General features: G+C 41.5%; 1 protein-coding gene across 4 annotated transcripts in view; it reads left to right on the forward strand.

The window, feature by feature from the left end:
- The window catches only part of PTPRG (protein tyrosine phosphatase receptor type G), a 733,410-nt gene extending 722,544 nt beyond the window's left edge, over window positions 1-10,866 (forward strand). For all 4 annotated transcript variants that reach the window (XM_063940902.1, XM_063940899.1, XM_063940900.1 and 1 more), the window contains 2 exons: window positions 5,114-5,249; window positions 7,978-10,866. In XM_063940902.1, coding sequence (XP_063796972.1) covers window positions 5,114-5,249; window positions 7,978-8,124 — 283 coding nt within the window. In that variant the 3' untranslated portion in view covers window positions 8,125-10,866. The remainder of the gene's footprint in view (window positions 1-5,113; window positions 5,250-7,977) is intronic.
- Window positions 10,867-21,291: the final 10,425 nt, after the last annotated feature.

Consider the following 21,291-nt stretch of genomic DNA (forward strand, 5'->3'; position numbering starts at 1 on the left):
GCCCCTTTTAAAATGTTGCTATGGGGCCCACAAAGTTCTGGCTACGCTCCTGACTGTAATGGTACATTGCCCCAAATAGTGACAATGGCACATTTTACTTAATGGAGCAAAAGTGCATCCATTAGTTTATAGGTCTCATAATTGTTTAAGCTTATTAACTTTATTCTTAACATTGTTTATTAACATTAATTTATATAGTGCCAGCATATTCTATTGCGCTTTACAATACATTTTGATGCCAGGAGGGGAAAGTTACTTCAGAGTAATAATCTGTATGGGAAATAAATATTATACTTTATTACATTTTAATTTAGCATCTGTCGCAACGTTAATCCGGCACGGCTGTTAAAAATTAATTTGTTTAACTAGATCAGAGGTGTAATTTATTAGAAAACTTTAGATGAGTAAAACGCGGAGTGTGTTGAAGTGTTTTTATCCACATTAATTGTCACTTATCAGTAAATATCTTCTCTGGTGTATTTCATTGTAAATTGTAACTCCCTACCCCCCCCAAATCCCCCCTCCTATCGAAGATGTATATTAACCAACGTCCTTTTTCTAATTATCACTAAGGGAAATGTAGCTGAAAATTAGTTTTTGCCTCCCTAACTTTCTAAGTGGAAATTGTTGTAAATTTACAATTTAAGACCCAGGAATAATTACATTCACAGATTAGTTTGAGAAATATGAATCATGAAATGCCAGGCAGCAGCTGTATTAATCTGATGATTTGTGCCTTAATTTGTTTGTAGTTTGAGGTTAGGAAATTCTTCTAGAAAAATTTGCAAGTCATTAGCCCGCCGCCATATGTTACCAGGTTGCATGCATCCCATACATCAAAATTATTTGGGCCATTTCCATGCAAATGTCGTGTTCTTAACTTGGACAAATGTGAATCTTACAGAGTCAGTGGAAGCCTGATCAGGGTCCATTTCTTTTCTTAGAAGCCGGAACATTTGAAAGTCATTGTCTGTGGGAAACTTCTTCCAAATATTGCAGCTGCACAAAGTTCTAGAATGTTTTTTTTTTGTATGCACCTTTTCCCTTGAGAGAGAAAGCAATTATCATGATACTGTGGGGTAGGGCCGGATTACGGTGTGTGGGGGCCCCTGGGCAACTAACTTGTAGGTGCCCCTACCAATTAAAATTGACAGTATGCTATGCTGGTAATGTTATTTAAAAGTATACTGTGTAAATACTCTTAGTCCCACAAATAAATAAAAACACTGAAGTACCCCCAGTTCACACTATGCCACAGTAACCCCAATACTGGTTATCTAGCTGTGTGAGGGGGCTTCATAGGCAAATGCAGGGGGGGTTCCGGTTGCCTGGAAACCCCCCTCCACTTGGCCAGCAGCTCCAATTACAACCACAGTAGCAATAGTCAATAATACAATTACTAGAGCTGCCGGCACAATATGCAGTTTAAGGGACAGAGTGGTAGCAGCTTCTTCTTCCAAGGTTTCTGTGTGTGTGGATCTGAGCGCTCAATCAGTGCACAGGACCAGAGAGTAGCTGCCAGGAAAAAGAGACAGGTGCTTTACCATGAGGTGGGAGAATGTGAGTGTACAAAAAGACCAATATGTACATATATGTTCAGGGTCTGTACATGGTGATTCTACTGCTCCATCAGACTCCCGCACTTGCTCCAAGTGGGAGTCTAGTGGAGCAGAGCAGGAGATTGTGGATTGCATTTGGAATCCTGTGTTTGCCCCTGGGCTTCCCGTCTACTGTGAGTTGGGGCTGCTGGGCAACCGCCCCGGCTGACCTGTTTTTCATCCACCTCTGCAGTGCGGATCATTTCAGTTAGGGGCTATAGCAATGGGCACCCTTCAACACCCCAATTACGTCCCTAAATAGCACATTTTAATTTGCTGTCCCATAGGGGTGTGGTTTAAAATAAACATTTAGGAGTTGGTATATGGATGCGTATTGCATTGTTGGCGTGGAGCATAGGGGCATCAACCCATGCAATCACTGAAAGGATTTGTTCCAGCATTCCCATTAGAGACTGCTAAACTTTAATAAGACCATATGGGAGCATCTCCCGCAGTATGGCGACTTACGGACAGATGCCTTCAGTTTGGCCATACACGTGCAGTCATGGAATATTCCACAGGCTCTGACTGATAACTATTGGCAGCCAATTTTAATATATATCATTGACATTGTCCATCTGAATTGTTGGATGTATGGACAGCTTTAAATGCTCATAGGATTCTAGATAACAACTAATCTGATAATCACAGATATATATGGCTAAAAATTTCAGAAACCTATTAGAAGTGCGCTTATGGGGAAGCATTTCTCCTACGCTCATCAGGCTTCCTGTTAGCAACCATAACAAGGTGCTAACCATCTCTAGCTAATTTGCAAATGTGTATATAGATAATGTTGAAAGGAGTATTTGGAGAACCAGAATTCCGCTACGAGGTGCTTTTCTGTGCTCTGTAAACAAATGGAAGAGTGATTTATTTATAAGTGGTTTGGAGTCACAGGGCCAGATGTACTGACTATTGAAATGTGATAAATTGCATGTGATAAAGTACCAACCAATCGGCTCCTGACTGTCATTTTTCAAACCCAGCCTGCAACATGGCAGTAAAAAGCTGATTGGCTGGTACTTTATCACCGTGAAATTGATCACTTTTCAAGGCTTAGTACATCTCCCCCTTATTCCGCTTTCAGACATGTGACCCAGGAATTTACCGGGACTATCAAGTCGTCAAATCTCCCAGTTATCTGCTCCGTGACCCTGGTCAGGAACAGGCTTGGGTACCTGGGACTTAGTCACACATACAGAAATCCCGGGTTGATGCGTGTTCACGTGCAAAATCCATGGTTTTTCATGTATGTAAAAAAGGGGTATTGGGGGGTATTTCTCAAGTATGGTGAGAGATAAAGTACTTACCAATCAGCTCATAGCTGTCATTTTTCAAACACAGCCTGTAAAATGAGTGAGAAGCCAATAGACTAGTACTTTATCTTTTTCTATGCTTTGATAAATACAGTACCTCCCTTAGCATCTCGTGAGAAGTCATCTATTATAGTCTAGTGTCCCCCATTTGTTATGTAAACAGGTGTTTTATGCAGTCCCACTGTGGAACTATAAATCCCAGCATGCTGGAAGTTTCACAGTAGAGACACAAGCGGCTTACACAAGATCTGATTTGTTAATGTAAACTTTAAATTAGCCATAGGAAACCTAACTGACTCTCGCGCCCGTACCCTGGTAAATATGAAATCCTTTGTTTGTTAAAATTGTCAGAGCGTTCATGAGATTGTTCTGTATCCTGATAGATAGCAGTACTCTTTTTATAGTCTCTTCCCAGAGTCAGTTTATAACTATCTGGACTAAACCAGAGTAAAGACGCCCTTGACCTCGTTAGCCACATATTGCTCGTCATTGGCAGTTTTCTCCAAATGAAACATGACAACAGACAGAAGTGAGATGCAGTAATGGGGCACAGATAGCATAACGAAGTCAGGGTTAGTAATTAGACATGGACATTCCTATAGGACTTTTTGCAACTGGACTAATTGGATAATCAGACTCTTGTGACAGAATAAGATGTTACGATTTCTCCCAGCCGCTAATAGTTCCCCAATCCAGCCCTGTTTGATATAATTAGAACAGAATATTAGCACTGAGGTGGTTTTCGGACAAGTAGCGGAAATAAATGTTACTTGTTAAAGTTCACAACGCTACAAAAACATGATGCCAGATTATGTACACTACGCTGGTTCCAGATAACTAAAAGGAGCAAAAAAACAGTTTTACAGTGTACAATAAAGGTACAATACACTGTCCAACTTCGTCATGATTTGTTGGTGATATATATGATTAAGGGGGAGAAATATTTATACGACAAACCGCTAAATATGCACGCCATAAGTCCGTAGTATATTTATGGTAAATAGCATATGGCAATCCGGAACCGCCAGTACTACTGATGGGTGATGCTAAACCGCCTTCTATTATTTAATGGATGGTCAGGAAAGGGTTTGGCTAGATAACATGCTGCAGTTTTATGTTGCGCCAGAACTAATGATAAGAGTTATAACATGACTTCCATACAACCACATTTTTTTGTCTGTAGTATAATGATAGCTAGACCAATCCTTTGCTGGTTATTTAATTACAGGAAGGTTATTTTACAGTAGTGACCAACTTTCCTTTTAACAACTAGTACAATCATACTAAATGGTGGTTGCTCAATCATTTAATGGTGCATGAAAGGGAGGAGTTAATCTTGATAAGAAAAAAAGGAAAAATATACCCCATGTACACTGAAAAGGAATAGCAATGATATTTAAATACTACATGATGATCAAAATACAGAGAGCTCAGTTTGCATATATTTGCAAAAATACATGTAAGCTACCAGGCCGCATCAAGGCGTCTCTGTTCTGGCAGTCCCTACCGCTACATGATAGCAGCACCCACTGCGGGTCATATAATTTCATATTGTCATGTTACATGATAATAGCACATACATTAGTAATTCTAAATTGAGAGCCAACTCATCAGAAGGCACCCCAAGCTCCTCCAGATGGAACTGCAAGGACCAGCACACCCTCAAAATGCTGGTCCATTCCATGCTTCTCAGAACAGTAATGTAAAATGTTATTTGCTCAGTCAATTTAATGGCCCTTTACAAGTGGATATAAGGGAGGGGTTAATCAGAACAAGATTCCTAGAACAGGCCTGGCCAACCTGTGTACCGAATGTACCCTCCCACAGATCAGCTGGTACCGCATGCTGAGACTTGTAGCTTCAACACAGCTGGAGATCCACAGGTTGGCAAGACCTAAACTCGAATGTCCGTCACTTCGTTCTTTTCTCTCTCATTTGCATATTAATGGCACAATATTGACAAAAAAGATGACTTGCTGATAAAAAAAGATAAAAAACATAAGGGAACACATGGAACAGGTTGAGTAGGAGGTTATGTACTATTTAACCAAACAGCGTTCATTGATTTGGCACTAGGCTTATTAAGACACAACTATCTGTGTCTGTCTTTAACATTGATATGGAATATTACAATGCAAGGTGCAGTATTCACATTTATTTCTACAAGTGATTGTAAGATCCTATGTTTACTTTCAGGTTCGGCGCCGTGTCTGCCGGAACACTATGTGCACTAGCCACTTTGTCCCAGCAGTTAGAGAATGAAAATGCAGTGGACGTTTACCAGGTGGCAAAGATGATAAATCTGATGAGACCTGGTGTATTCACAGACATTGTAAGTTCCCCACAGGCTGGGTTAATTGGTGTTAATTGGAGGACATTTATGAACTAAGAAGAAGGGAAAGATTGGATACTACACGTAAAATATATTGTCAGCATAATGTATAGAAAATGGATGTTATGGGATGTGCAACGTTATAAGGATCTTCCATGCATTGTTCTAAGTAGAGGTGAAGTGCAAAATGAACATTTGTTACTGTAGTGTAGGGGAATCAGAATATTATAAATTGGGTCCTTTTTGGGGTTATCCTGCAAATTTATATTATATACAGTATACAGGAGTACTCAATAGTGGTTATTAAAGTGACTTTAAGTATTTGCATGGCCAGTACTATGACACTTTAATGTTAGATTTTAAAAAGTTATCCCAATGGATCCCTAACTCAGTCCTCGGGACCCCAAACAGCTCACATTTTCCAGATCACCTTGCAAGTGCACATGTGTACTCATTACTCACGTCTGTGAGGAGACCTGGAAAACATGAACTGTTTGGGGTCCTGAGGACCGATTTTGAGAATCTATGGGTTATTCAGTTTAAATATTGGACTTAAACATAAATACCCCAATGCTTAGATGAATGCAATGGTTCCCTGATCTGAGACTCCCCTCTGCTGCGTTGGAGAGGACCCCAATTAAATAGACTAAAACAAGTTAATATCTAATCTGCAGAGCAGGGAGTGCACAGGGGTCCGGTGCCTGCCGACTACTGCTCTGTGACACGTTTATACTGTAATGTTCCATCGCTTCAGTAACATACTGTTATGTGTGGATGCAGTAAGAGGTACACCAAACATTGACGGCCACTGCACCCATATCTGCAGATCTCGTCATCTATTCTAGAAGCTTAGTGTCATCATTGGCCCACAGAGAGAACCTTACTATTCATTTCATTTACAGGGAAGGGGTGAAATGAAAAAAAAGAAATAAAATATATAAATATATATATATATACGCACACCAATATTGCCGGCACTCAGATTGCCACATGGGCTGCCTTGCTCTGGTGCCTTCCACTAGGGTGTTACCCCCATATCCAAACAGCAAATAAACGAGGCGGCACTCAGAGACTTGTACTTCAACGTGACTTTAGTGAAAACACAGCATATCTGTGTTTTCACTAAAGTCACGTTGAAGTACAAGTCTCTGAGTGCCGCCTCGTTTATTTGCTGATATATATATATATATATATATATATATATATATATACACACATATATATATATATATATTATTATTATTAACGATTGATGTATTTGTTTACGGGGGTTTTATTTGATTTACCGGCAGTTGTAATGGCGGTATTCAGTATACCGATGCCGGCATCCCGACAATTTAAATCCCGGCAGGGGAGAGCTAGCTATGTTCTCCCCTACCCCCTGGCCCTCCCTTCCCGCACCCTAATCTCCCCCTTTGGTGAATAAACCTAGCCCCTCCTGCTTTCCCGCAGTCTAAACCTAACCCCTCCCGCTTTCCTAAAGTCTAAACCTAACTCCTCCTGCTTTCCTGCAGTCTAAACCTAATCCCTCCCGCTTTCCTAAAGTCTAAACCTAACCCCTCCTGCTTACCCGCAGTCTAAACCTAACCCCTCCCGCTTTCCCGCAGTCTAAACCTAACCCCTCCAGCTTTCCTGCAGTCTAAACCTAACCCCTCCCGCTTTCCTGCAGTCTAAACCTAACCCCTCCCGCTTTCCTGCAGTCTAAACCTAACCCCTCCCGCTTTCCTGCAGTCTAAACCTAACCCCTCCCACTTTCCTGCAGGCTAAACCTAACCCCTCCCGCTTTCCTGCAGTCTAAACCTAACCCCTCCCACTTTCCCACAGTCTAAACCTAACCCCTCCCGCTTTCCTGCAGGCTAAACCTAACCCCTCCCGCTTTCCTGCAGTCTAAACCTAACCCCTCCCGCTTTCCTGCAGGCTAAACCTAACCCCTCCCGCTTTCCTGCAGGCTAAACCTAACCCCTCCCGCTTTACTGCAGTCTAAACCTAACCCCTCCCGCTTTCCTGCAGGCTAAACCTAACCCCTCCCGCTTTCCTGCAGTCTAAACCTAACCCCTCCCGCTTTCCTGCAGTCTAAACCTAACCCCTCCCGCTTTCCCGCAGTCTAAACCTAACCCCTCCCGCTTTCCCGCAGTCTAAACCTAACCCCTCCCACTTTCCCGCAGGCTAAACCTAACCCCTCCCGCTTTTCCGCAGTCTAAACCTAACCCCTCCCGCTTTCCTGCAGTCTAAACCTAACCCCTCCCGCTTTCCTGCAGTCTAAACCTAACCCCTCCCGCTTTCCTGCAGTCTAAACCTAACCCCTCCCGCTTTCCCGCAGTCTAAACCTAACCCCTCCCGCTTTCCCACAGTCTAAACCTAACCCCTCCCGCTTTCCCGCAGTCTAAACCTAACCCCTCCCGCTTTCCTGCAGTCTAAACCTAACCCCTCCCACTTTCCTGCAGTCTAAACCTAACCCACCCCACACCCGGCCCTAAACTTAACCCTTCCGCCATACTCACTGTCGAGGTTCCGGTGTTGGCTTCCTGACCTTTTCGGGATTCCGGCGTTGGTATCCTGATGAGTGTTGGGATCCCAACAGCTTGCATCTTGACTGCATCCCCTTGTTTACAAATACATATTTTGGCTGTAAATCCATAAAAACAAGACAGATTGATATTACAGGTAATCTCTGTGTGCACATAAATGAAGATGCTAATTTCATTTTTTTGTTTATTTTTGTATGTAGGATCAGTACCAGTTCCTCTATAAGGCGATGCTCAGCTTGGTCAGTACAAAGGAAAATGGCAGCGGCCCCATGGCATTAGACAAAAATGGAGCCGTTCTGGTCAGCGACGAGTCGGACCCTTCACAAAGCATGGAGTCTCTTGTTTAGAGATCCCACCGAAAGGCGCTACATTTGTAAACCTTCTGACCTTCTCAAGACAGAGTGGACATTTTGAGGCCTTTTATTTGCCAGACTATAGGTTATACAATAACCCAATTACTTTTTTACACTGATAAAGTTTTGATATTTATTTTTTGCCATTTTATGTCTTAATGGTATCCTACTGAGCATTCGCATCTCTGTTCATTTCACACGGGGAAACTCCAATTTTGTCTAGTTTGCACTATATGATCAGTGTTACTGCCTATAACGCTCTAGAACACGGCAAAGCCCAACATTCCCTTGACATAACAATGTAAAGCTCCTTCATCTCAGCTGTCAAAGAGTTTATTTTTAAATTGTAAAAACTCTTTCAATTTGAAATGTTTTTTAAAGTTCCCTCTTTAACCTTATGTCTGTCTTTTTCCAATTACTCTTTTGTAACTGCCATTTTGAAAGCGGGGTGAGCAATTTTTGTTCCTCGCCTTTGGCTCACACTATTATTTAAGTCTAATCGGAACACTAGCACCTCATTAATATATCATGTGACCTTCCCGTTCCAGACCACTGAACGACGCATTCCATATTCACGTGATCACTGTAACGCTGTCACCCAATCATTGATGTATCAACCTTTTATTTGTTTCAGACACAACTTCTTTATAAACTGCTGTTTGGGTAGTTTTGTTTATTTTTTACTATGTAATTTGTATTTACTTACTTTTTTTTTTTTTTTTTTTTTTGTAAACCCAAATGAGCAATTGCTTTGATTTCAAATTTATAGCAACAATTCTGTTTACTTCATTACATGATATGATAAACCTATTTTTATCAAATGTCTGCTGCGGTTTTACTAAATTTGAGTGTTTATAGCAGGGGATAATGGATTACACATTGAACATGCTTGATGTATTATTGTGCTCCGTCATCTTTACATGTACCGCAAGCTTGGCCAGAATGGAAATAGGCAATTGTAGCCTTAATAATCTGGTGTGCAGAGTTCAAAACAGTAGCAAGTCATGCCAGTAAGTAGTAAGTATCCCAACATTCAAAGGGAGAAAATATAAACAATACAAGCCCCACCCAATCACCACATTCAATTCATGATTGGGCGAGAGAATTTTCTAAAACCACACCCTGTTTGGGGAATAACAAATGGCTCTACCTGGGAAGTATGAAATCAACATTACTAAAAGCATAATACGCATCAGATTATCAAATCATGTTCCTGTCACCTATTTATATCGGAGGCAGACATTTTTTCAGGCTGAATTAATTGCGTGGAGAATGGATGAAGCTAGGAACTGGTGAACCGATAGGCCGAATATTAATTCAGCCCAATAGATGAGAGACTCTGGCAAAGTCAACAGTCATGTATGTAGTACGATAAACCACCACTAAACTCCTTCAAAGCCATAGTGCTCCGGTCCGTTCCCCCCAACTACATTCAGACATTGGCAGTCATGCCACTACAGTAACTTAGTACAGTCCCTGCCACTTCTATTTCAGTTAAATGAACCCAAGACATGCACAGGCCCCCTCATGTGTTCCGAAGATCCGAGCGGGCACACAGAAGAACCAGCTAAATCACCGACATACAATTTTACCAAAATAATTCTTCTGTAAACTGTAGAGTCATGTTCCCCACCATTGCTCCCTATGCTAGTATGTAGCAGCATGGACATGCGTTCACCATTTTGGTCCTTGTTTTGGGTAACCACATTGGAAGAGTAGTTGGCTCTGAAATTAATTATCCCTTTGCTGGGAAAAAGAAAAATGTTCCATGGGCACATTAAACCTCACACAGCCAAAACAAATTGAGTTGTACAAGTCATTTTGGTTATATAGGATGCTAATTACTTGATCGTTTTGCCCAAACTTTCATCACAGGACACAAACGCCTGCCATTAACTTTTGATTAAAGTATGGTTTTACTTGAATATAGAACACAGTGGAGGGGGGTTATTAAACAATGTCACAAAATCGGGAAAAAAATCACAACAGTCACAAAGAGTAAGATCTTAATTCTGGAAATCTAAAGTAATGAAATGGAACGTTGAATAGCAATTTTAAATATACCTAGTATGGATTTGCAAATACATTCTGAAGCATTTCTGTTGCAGCGGCCTTATTGATGACATCACTTGTAAAATGATGACACGCATACTGCATCTGGGGATCCACTGTAATTGGTTCTCCTCAGTTGTCAATTCTTAACTTTGACGTAATGGAATAATCTTCACCATTAGTTAAACACAGAGATCATCTTGTAGTGCTGAGCAGTTTCATAAATCTACCTTTAATTTTACAGCCAACATTAGCTAAGATGGAACTGAATGATCTGGGAAGATGAGTTACCATTATGGCCACCACACTTACAAAGTCAACTACCACAAAATGTAGAACTTACGATCTAGCAACTTCTAAGAACAGATCATTTTCACTTTTCAGACCTTACCGTAATTGTCATATCAAGACTTAACATGATTTAGATTAGCCCAAAACATCTGTTTCATTAAATTAACACAGGACTCAGGGGAAGCTATGTTTTTATAGTGATCCACCACATAAATGGGATTTAGAGAGGAACAGTTGAATGTACGTCCGTATTGGTTTCACACAACCAAAATATACCATGTTGTGATGTATGAATGATGTTTGTACGCAACACAAAAGTTGCTATTGCTTATTGGATACTCTGTCAAGGTGTATTGTCGATTTCTAAATTTTCTATACCATACTATTTGGAAATACTTGTCAGTGTCTTGTGTCTGCGTATTTATTCCAAAGTGTACCAGTTGACCACACATACAGTAGAAGAGATGGCCATTTTGTGTGCTGAACCAATGTTGCCTTGGTAATGTCACTGAATCCTGGTGAATCATTAGGCTACATTCTCATGAGGATTTCTTCAGCAGTATAAATATCTGCCTCCACTTTATTATCTCAGTCAGATTATTCATTTCAAATGTTCACAAAATCTATTCGATGTAGATTGAGGTGCATTATTGTGTTCTAGATAAACCTATGGAAATAATAGAATCCTTTAGACATTTTATTGTATTAACTGAGGGAGAAAACAGCTTTCATCACCTGAATTTTCACTATACAAATACAACCATCCTCTTCATTGAACTGAATGCCAATATTTTTATTTACTAACAATAGAGCCGAGTTCCCAAAACTGCGCCATTAAAGTCCAGGGTTTAGGGATATCCATGCTTAAGCACAGGTGACTTAATAAGCACCTCAGTCAATTTAATTTAATCATCTGGACTCGAGCATATGGATATCCTTAAACCTGCACTGTAATGGTGGATTTGGAGAACTCTGCAATAGAGATTTTTGTGGTTGTCTTTCTTTGTATTCTCTTCAAAGTATAGACAATTATCTGATATTTGGATTTCAAGGTCATTTTTTTCCTGCTCCCCCACCCCAGTTTGGTTTAAGCCCTTACCAGAAACAACACAGTAATACCATGGTTCAACACCAATTCACATTCGGTGGTAATCTGTTGTTGTACAAGGGTAATCCTGTGCTGTATTGTGCAAGGAAGTTTAGTATGCAATGTTACTATCCCTACAGAAATAAAAATGACAAAACTGTGAAAGATCACAAGGCTTATTTTATAGTCCTTAAAGTGGTCCTTTTGTCTACATGGTGCAAGCAGCCATTTTGTGAGCCTTTCTCCTAATCATGATTTAAGTAATATTATTGGTCGCTCATGAACGGATGGCTTGCGTTTTCATTAAGGTTACCATGATGGTGTGTATGCAATAAGTGTACCCTAACACATTTGTATTAGTTCAGTTTTTGTTGAACTGAATAGGCAATAAGCTCCTTGTAGAGAGTATTAAATACTGTGTCACACTTCATAGCGAGTTTAAAATCATAAAACATAGTAGATATAATGAAGCCTCTTCAGTGCCCTGCAGCAGCACCACCTAGTGGTTCCTACTGGTACCTACTGCGCATGCAATGGGCACAAAGGAAAATAAGCTCAATTGTAAGAATGACCGTATCTTCTCCTGTGCAAATTGTTTGAGCATCTTTTATGTGCATACATTATATTTTCACTTTCTTTGTGATTTCATAATTTGGGAAGAAATAGAGAGACATTTATCAAAGCTTGGAGACAGATAACGTGCCAACCAATCATCTCCTAACTGTCATTTCTCAAACCCAGCCTGTAAATTGTCAGGTAGGAGCTGATTGGTTGATATTTTATCTCTTTCCCCTACATCACTCTCGAAGCTTTGCTAAATCTCTCCCATAGGGGGATATCCAATTAGCCCCGTGCCGCGGCTTATCTGGGATTTTGTTTCACCTGCCCTCCGGCAGGGGAAGCAGAATCCCCAGAAACAGCCCTATTTCACCCGAACACACAGGTTTCACTGAACCTGTGTGTTTTCGGGAGAAAGGGCTTTTTTTTTTTTTTTTTTTTTTTTTTAACAGGCGATCAATCAGGATAGCCTGTAAAAAAAATAATCTGTGAAACATCGGAAAAAAGTCAGAAAAACGTCAGTTTTCAGCCTTTTTTCGGACCCGGTGTTTTACCGGGGATAATTGGATATACCCCATAGTATGTAGGAGTTCTATAAAAAAATTTAAAAAAAAAACAGAATTTAGCATTATACATATCCGATGACGAAAAGAAGGTCGTGTGTGTGTGTGTAATGTATCACTGAACACTTACTGTACATTTCATATACTGTACATGTATTACTGTTAATAGACTTTAACATAGCCATAGCTTACACCTGGCCTGTTTAGTATTTTGTGTAGTGATCTGTAAAATAGAAATGCAGTGCCAGGAATAATGCACTTACCATCTGTACATTATAATGTTTTGCCAATATAAAATCACCAGGCTGCAGGCAGAGATTACTTCTATCTATCAGTACTGTATTATATGGATTTCTTTAAAGGGAGGTGTAGCCAGGATCCTGGCAGCTTAATCTCAACGGTCACAATCCCGACTGATGCCAACGTTGAAGGTTAGGGTCAGGCACTAGAGAGAGTGTTAAGGTGCATCCACACGGTTTGAGATTTTAATAGGTTTGCCTGTTTTCAACCAATCGGAACGACAGACCGTTTAAAAATCACAATGCCGATGCGCGCACCCGTGGGTTGCTAGCGACAGCCCCAGATGTTTTGTACACGCAAGAAGATCTGGGGCTGTCGCTAGCGAATGCAGCATGCCCCCCCGCCGTCATCCCCGACTGTGTGTATGCACTTGCCGACGCCGGGTCCTGACGCTAACGGTGTCGCATTGTATGCACATCGGGATGTGTGTTCCCACCTTTAGGGTTAGGCTGTGGGAGCAGTGGCGTAACTCCCAGAAACAGTGGAAGCACTGGCCTCCGGGCTGCAGCTGTCATGGGGGCACCAAGGAGGAAAGTCAGATGGGGCTGCTGAACTAGGACATCTCATCACTCATTTCATAGTGTTTTGCTTTACAGTCACTGCCGACTTCTGTCCTTGCTCACAAACCCCCTTTTAGCCCCTTTAAGCAGAAGAGTCCTGGAATGTGTAATATCAGCAGCAGAGTAAGCTGCAATAAGGAATCATTATTCTCCCAGATGTATCATTGGCGAGTCGCCACGACAGGGGCTCCAATCCCAGCAACTACTGAGAAGTAATGTGATTGCATTGGGATCACATTACTTCCGCCTATGCCCCCTAAGCTCTGCTACTGCGCACGTTCCAATGTATGCCAGAACATGTACAAGCCGGAGCAACACTGCGTGGGGGGTCACCATCTTCTATTTCGCCTCTGGGAATTTGGTATGAACTTACGCCCTTGTGTTGAAGGGGTGGGTTTGGGTTAGAATACTGACCCAAATTTGTCGGGATTCCGCTGCTGGTTTCTGACCATCAGAAACCTGATCATCAGGATATCGTACCCAACCCCTTTATAAGTACACACACTTGTCACATGAACATGATGACTTTTCAACTTACTGTTTACTTCTTTACAGGAGATTATATACATTTTATCTACGGATCATTTCATTCATTTAAAGTTTACCTGTTGCCAGTGCACCTTGGAGACCGCCATTTTGTGGGATGATATTAATCCTGGGAATACTATCTGTAAAATCATTAGGAAGATCACAGAGGCAATGGGGTAGCTTGGGCCTGATTCAGATATGTACTTTGCAGATTTTGTGTACTGAGCATGTGTAGAATGTGTCCTGCATAGTCAGATGCAGTGCCTCTTAAGCCAAGGACTGATTGACAGGCAGTGGCCCTTTGGGGGCGAGGGGAGGCATATCGTGTCCGTTTTATGGGAGTGCCGAGGCCAGTGTCCTCATCTGCTGATACCGATTTGCTGGCCTCTAAATTTCCCAGCTATCCTGACTAAACTAAGGGGTTACTTAGGTGGCCGATGTTTAAGAAGATTGATCCAATGCTGCGTCTTCAGACATCGCAGTGGATCACACAAGCATGCAGGAGACTTCTATTTCACACAAGGTACCTCCTGCAGCATTAGCCTATCTCTGCACAGAAACTCCATCCAAAGATGCAGCTGCTGCGCCCATCTCATTATCAGGATACTTGTTCCTCTTACCACCGTGAGGGCACCTGTTTCTGGTGAATGGATCGCTTGGAAATGGAATTGGCCAACAAATGCGTTTCCCCAGTGTATGCAGGCAACAGATGCACTTCAAAGCTTTATGTTCTTAAACTTTCTTGTACACAACGAGGTTTAGAACACCCTGAAGGCCAATTTAAAGTCTAAAGGGCCCTACACACTGGGCGATAGGGACACTGAACAATTTTTCAGTAACGATTTTTTGCATACACACTGAACGATTTGTATGAACGATTTGACGTTGCAATTATCTATATCGTCCAAATTGGCTTGCAATGATAAATGATGATGGACCAACGATGAACAACTGCGGGGACGTGCATCATTCATCGTCTGTGCCTCCACACTGAACGATATATTGTTCATTTTTTAACAATATTGTCCATATCGTTCTTAAATATCCACCAGTGTGTAGGGCCCTTAAGGCTAAGAATATCACTCTGACCGCATACACATACTGCATGTTCCCTGGGATGCACATTCTGATTCGTTTTTGGTTTTATTGTTGACCTATCTGTATAGCTGCAGTTCCCACTATGCAACTAAAGCACATCTATATACAGAATATTGCAATACACACACATTAACTGTGAAGTGTTATAGTTTCAACACAGACATACTGTAGGTCACACAAATGGTCAAATTATATAAACAACATTGGCCCAATGTTATAGCAGTTCCCAGGCTGCACTTTGGTGGGGCAGGTTACACGGTAGTCAGATACTTGTATCCCATTCATATGTGCAGTTATCAAGTTCAATAAATAGATTTCAAGCTACAGGAACCATTGATACCTAAATGTCTCACTGCATAAATGCACAGTCTGGACACTGACTGGATACCTTGATTTTATGGTCTGTAGTCCACTTTTTCAAAATAATTGGCAAGCTACGTTAATTTGACCACAACTAAAAGCAAGGTAAGGAACGCTGCATTCTTCTTATACATATAGATTAGGGCTTCTGGCCAATCTAGCACTCTGTTGCCAGTGTACATGTTAATGTGTGATCAGCCATGGTGTCTACATGGTATGGTCAGGATAATCTGTGTTGTACTGAGCCAGTTCTAAATACAACAGATAGCTCAAGGTACAGGGCCGGATCTAGGGGGGAAGGCGAAGGGGGCGACCCCCCCCCCCTAACACAGTCATAGGCACGCCCACTTTTGAGCAGAAGAGAGCTCTCCGGGGAGAGCATGAGGCAGAACGATGTGCTGCAGCTTATACCACAGCAGCACAGAGGAGCCAGGAGAGCAAGGGTTACAGAGCATTTGCCCCTCACTTGCTGGTGTGTGGGTACTAGGGCTAATAAATACAATTACCCCATAGCACAGTCACATGTACATAGAACAAACACAAAGCTCTATCTCAGTCTCACTCAAAAAGTTCAGTCAGAATTGAGAGAGGAGGAGTTAGGATTGCAGATGGGAGGAGTTGGGACTGTAGAGGGAGGAGTCAAGATTAAACCGTAAACCGCCCCCCCTAAAGAAAAGTCTAGATCTGTCCCTGTCAAGGTATAGTATGAATTGTTCTCTATGGGAAATTACATGGAGAAGGCTGGGACAATGTTATTAGCAGCAAGAAAATGCTCTGAGTGGTGTATGCCTGTGCTTAGGGGCCACCCCTGCTTCACATGTGTCCTTTTCCAGAGACCAATGAATGCTATTTCACATTGACGTGAAGATTGCCTTCAGTAAGCAGCTCAGCCCTTAGAGGTGCCACATGCATGGTGAGATCTGACCGCCAATTAGGCCGTTCTAGACCTAGTTTGCAATCTGCAACATCAAGCCACCAACGTCTGGCCATGCTAATAGTGGTTTTTTTGGGTCCGATTGTTCAGATTTATCCACACATACTCTGGGTAGCCAGACCGTACTACAGTATATTCTAATCAGCCAATATGGTCATGTCTAAATCTAGTCTCAAGAAAACCTAGCAAATATGGTGGCCAATCCTGGGATTGGCAGGATCCCAGGATTTTGGCCAAAAATTGTCTGGGATTCAGTCCCGGAATTGAGGATTCCAATCTCGGGGACTTCGGGATTAGGAAGCCCCTTTGTTTTTTCAATGCCGGGCAGCGTTGAGCATCCTCGGGAGGCTCAGACACTGCCCAGCGAGACGTGAAGTCAGAGGTCACGCTGCGCAGCCACCTCAGTTCTCCTTGCAGCAGGTGGACCCACCGTCCCCTCCCATCTGGATGGGGGTAAATTATCTGGACTGGGGAGGTGGAGGACACTGAAAAGGAACCAATGTTGGGTATCCTGGGAATTTCGGGATTGATCAATTTTCAATCCCGATTCCCGGGATTAAAAAAATGGCCTGGGATTGGCCACTCTACTAGCAAATTCATAGTTTTACTAATCGATGTTAATAGCCAAGCACAGTACAATGCTTATTCAATGCCAAGGCCCTATCGTTAACCTGGTTTTGCTTTTTAAATTATTGCTTTAAACCTAATGAGTCAATTGCAGGAAACTCACATGCTATTCGATTTATCCCATAGTATCTGTGAACCTCTGCGATTATCATTGGTTGTATTAATCAGTGAAATCAAGGTAAGAGTTTATTTCATCCCAGAAAATCCGAATTATAAACATCCAGATTACCAAAGAGATGATGCATTACAATTAAAAAAAAAATACAAATTCCTTTTTCTTCTACTTCTGCAGTAACAAACATGATTGTTACATTTATTTGCAAGTAATGCCACAGCATGTGTATAGGAATGGATAATACAGTATGTAAGCACTTGATTTTATCTTCCTAATGCATTTGCCATTAAAGTACAGTATGTGATATTTTTGTACAATAATCCACTGTCTGACCAGTTATCCCCAAAAGCTTGCTAATACAGAAGATGGTTGGTATGTCCACCATTGATTTGTTTCGTCCTACCCTGAGCTCACTGTCTCATGCGTTTGTTACGGGTGTGGTATGGAAGGTCGACAGGGTTTCTAGGTCGACAGGTCAAAAGGTCGACATGAGGTTTGGGGGGGGGGGGTTTGTGTCGTTTTCTCTGTACAGTGACCAGGAACTCCAATTAGTGCACCATGTCCCCTCGTGCTTCAGGCAAGGTGCTTCGCTCCGCTGCACTTGGCACAGGTTACTATTACCAATCGTAGTCCACGTGGATCGTTAAGTACGAAAAGGTTCAAGAAAAGAAAAAAATTGTGAAAAAAACTTGTGTCGACCTAGTTACTGTCGACCAATAGTGGTTGACCTAGATATTGTCGACCTAAGTGTGGTTGACCTAGAGACCGGATACCGTTTGTTACATATTTGCTAAGTGTCACATTTTCTACCAAGTGTAATTAATTAAATAATAAAAAATAAAATCTTGTGGGGAAAAAAACAAAAACATAATGGTCTCCAAGTAAGGAGATAATTAAATTTTATATAATGTCACATTTCCCCAACATTTGGGGTAGTGACAAATTTGTTTGACTATTGAATATAGTATACAGCCATTATTTCTTAAACCGAGCTTGATGCTTTCACCTACTTATGAACTTAAACTTTACAAAGCAGGAAAAAAAAAATGTGACGTGTAAATAATTTTCTTGCTTTGATACGCTTCTTCTGGAAACTTTGTATCTATGGTATATAAATCATAGGATTTTATATTTTCATATATATATTCTAATTTTTTTTTTCTAGTTTAACCAACATATTTGTTTATTGTGGTACCCATGTGTGTGAGCAAACTTTCTATGTAATAAATAGTCCACATGGAAGTTGACTTAAGAGAGAATTACGCAGATTACCTTTTTACTGAGGGCCAGTGACTGTGAAATTTGAATTTCTTTTAAACTCATTCTGTTACCCGTGGGTACAATAGTAACGGACCATTGGTCACCGCCTAAATTTGTCTGATTAAGCCATTTCAAAAAATTGTTGTCTTTCCCCCTTGCCTTTTATATACTTTTTGTAATTTGAATTATTTTGCTTTTTTGTTCAAACTATATCAAATCATATTAGTGTTATTTAATATGTAAATTGTATTGCGATACATAAAATAAAGTATGGTTTTTGATGTAAAATGATTTTCTATTTGAATCTTTAATACACAGCGCTATAAGGAAGTCTAGCCTGTAGAGTTGAAGTAGGTTTGAAATGTAATATGGTATTACTTGTTTATAATTTTAGTTACATTTGAAATGGACAAATCACACGTTTACACAAATAGAAAAAGTCAAATGTATCACAGATAAAGCGGGAAGATGTGAGGAACAGTAATCAGTTCATTTCATTAAAACTAATTTTAGGGAAAATAAGAGAGATGTATATATAGAGTGGAGAAGTTGCCTATAGCAACCAATCAGCATTGACGCAGCATTTATCAAGTACATTCTATAAAATGATAGGTAAAGTATAATTTGATTGGATGCTTTGGACAACTTCTCCACTCTTTGGAAAACTTAATACGTATTCCGCTATTACCACCCTCCCAAATATTTGATATACTGTATAATAGGCAATTTTTCCACCCTGGAGAGGAAGTACCTGGGTAATAGACAGGAACCGAAGAATAATATGCAATACATGTCAATAGACTATACAGACGTATCCATTTTCGGAAACCTTTGTTGGGGTACCCAGTGATTGAGGAGCAATTTAAAAAAATTATTATTTTTTTATTTTTTATTTCTGTGGTATAAGAAATCATTATTGCATAATGTTGTTATTTTTGTTTTTAAATGGCTGCTGAGATGGAGGGCCCATTAAGAAACGTCAGTCTACGTCTTTGTGGCTACGTACTGCTTCCTGCACACAGCTGCTCCCCAGTTTCATGCAGCACATGGATCTTTCCCATGGGCAAACGATGGGTGTGTGACTTATTTTGCCGCTTAAGAGCGGTGTAAACAGACCTCCTTCCCAGCGCTATTTACATTGCACAGAAATAAATCAAGCCCAATGAGTCTAGCAGACTTAGTACCTCATTCAGAGATGGATGCAGATCGTTGGGTCTGCATCTTCTCACATGCTGGGGGCTGCCCAGCACAGGGCAAAGCGCCCAGCATGTGAGGCGCCGCCTCAGGATGCGTCCCCTATTTAATTGCGGACGCATTAATTTGTGGTTGACCCCTGCCTGGCAGGCGGTCCGGCCCCAATTTTTTTTCCGACTGTCCAGAAAGGGGAGGCTGTGACGTGGTCGCCAGCTGAACAAATTCTTGCAATATTTTGGAATGTACATTTTCTGATTTTAAGTAAAATGCAGTTTGGAGTGTAATGGTCAGATTTTATATTTGTCTACTTTCACCAGCGATGGCTTTCCCCAAGTGCAGTATTATGACGATACTTATAAATCAATGCAAGAACACTGAAGTCCTTTAATAAAGCATTATATAATGAATAAAGGTTTTTTTAGGCAATTTTAACTACTATGGAAATGAAAGCCCTAAGACTGCCTTGACAAAGTGGCAGTGTAAAAATAAAGCAGCCAGTATTTACCCTGCACAGAAACAAAATAACCCACCCAAATCTAACTCTCTCTGCAAATGTTATATCTGCCCCAGCTGCAGTGCACATGATTTTGCCCAACTGCTAACAAATTTGCTGCCGCGATCAACTCTGAATTACCCCCCATGTCCGATTTGTTTTAAAAGTGGCAATTATTTAAGAGGCAAAAACCAGACTGGTTTTGCCTTTTAAATGAGTGCCACTTTAAAACATTTTAGAGCCTTTTCACATAAGCATAAAAAAATATGTAATTAACTTGAATTTTAGATCTATGGACCTGATTCTGTGATGGGAGTACAGCAAAAAAAAACAGCAAGTAACTGTGCCCCTGGACAAACCATGGGCCCAATTCAGACCTGAACGCTGTTGTGCGAAATCGCACAGCGGCCGATTATCGAAATGACTGCGTATGCACCACAATGCGCATGCGTGTCGACAAACAGCGACAGAATGGTGCGAAAGCTTCGATCACACGGGCATTTGTAAGGTGATTGACGGGAGGATAAACGCAGGCGTTCCCAAGCGGTTTCAGGGCGGGTGTGTGACGTCAGCTCCGGACCCGATCAGCCTGTTTGCATCGCACTGTAGGAGAAAGTCCTGGGCTGTGCACAGACTGGAAAAATCATTAGATGGTGAGCGAGTTGCGAACAGATTTGCAGCTGTCTGGCGGAATTTTTGCACGGCGTGTGCATGCACTTGCACGGGGCGGGTATTTACTCTCCCTGGAATGCGACTATCTGATGACAGGCCTCTGCAAATTTGCAGCACAGCGATCAGGTCTGAATTAGGCCCCATGTTTGTTCATCAGGAGTTTGCACCTAGCAACAGCTGGTGAGCTTGGGCATCAAGCGTCCTAACTCTGCGCTGACAGGCAGGGAAGTGATATTACTCCATCACTAATGTGCCGACACTAACAGTGACGCTGCAGGCCAGGTTGTGCACAGGTCACATGCACACTAGCAGCTGGGGGAGGGGCTACTGATCACTGAGGCATCAGATTATCCCTCAGTGCTGAGGAATGGAGGACGCAGTCTCAGTCTCTCTGACACACTGTTTAAACCTCATTTTTGCTGCGGGGTACACTGGGCTCCACAAGGATAGACATAGGGGTGTAGAGTAG

Source organism: Pseudophryne corroboree, chromosome 9 (assembly GCF_028390025.1).
Source record: "Pseudophryne corroboree isolate aPseCor3 chromosome 9, aPseCor3.hap2, whole genome shotgun sequence".
Lineage (NCBI taxonomy): Eukaryota > Metazoa > Chordata > Amphibia > Anura > Myobatrachidae > Pseudophryne > Pseudophryne corroboree.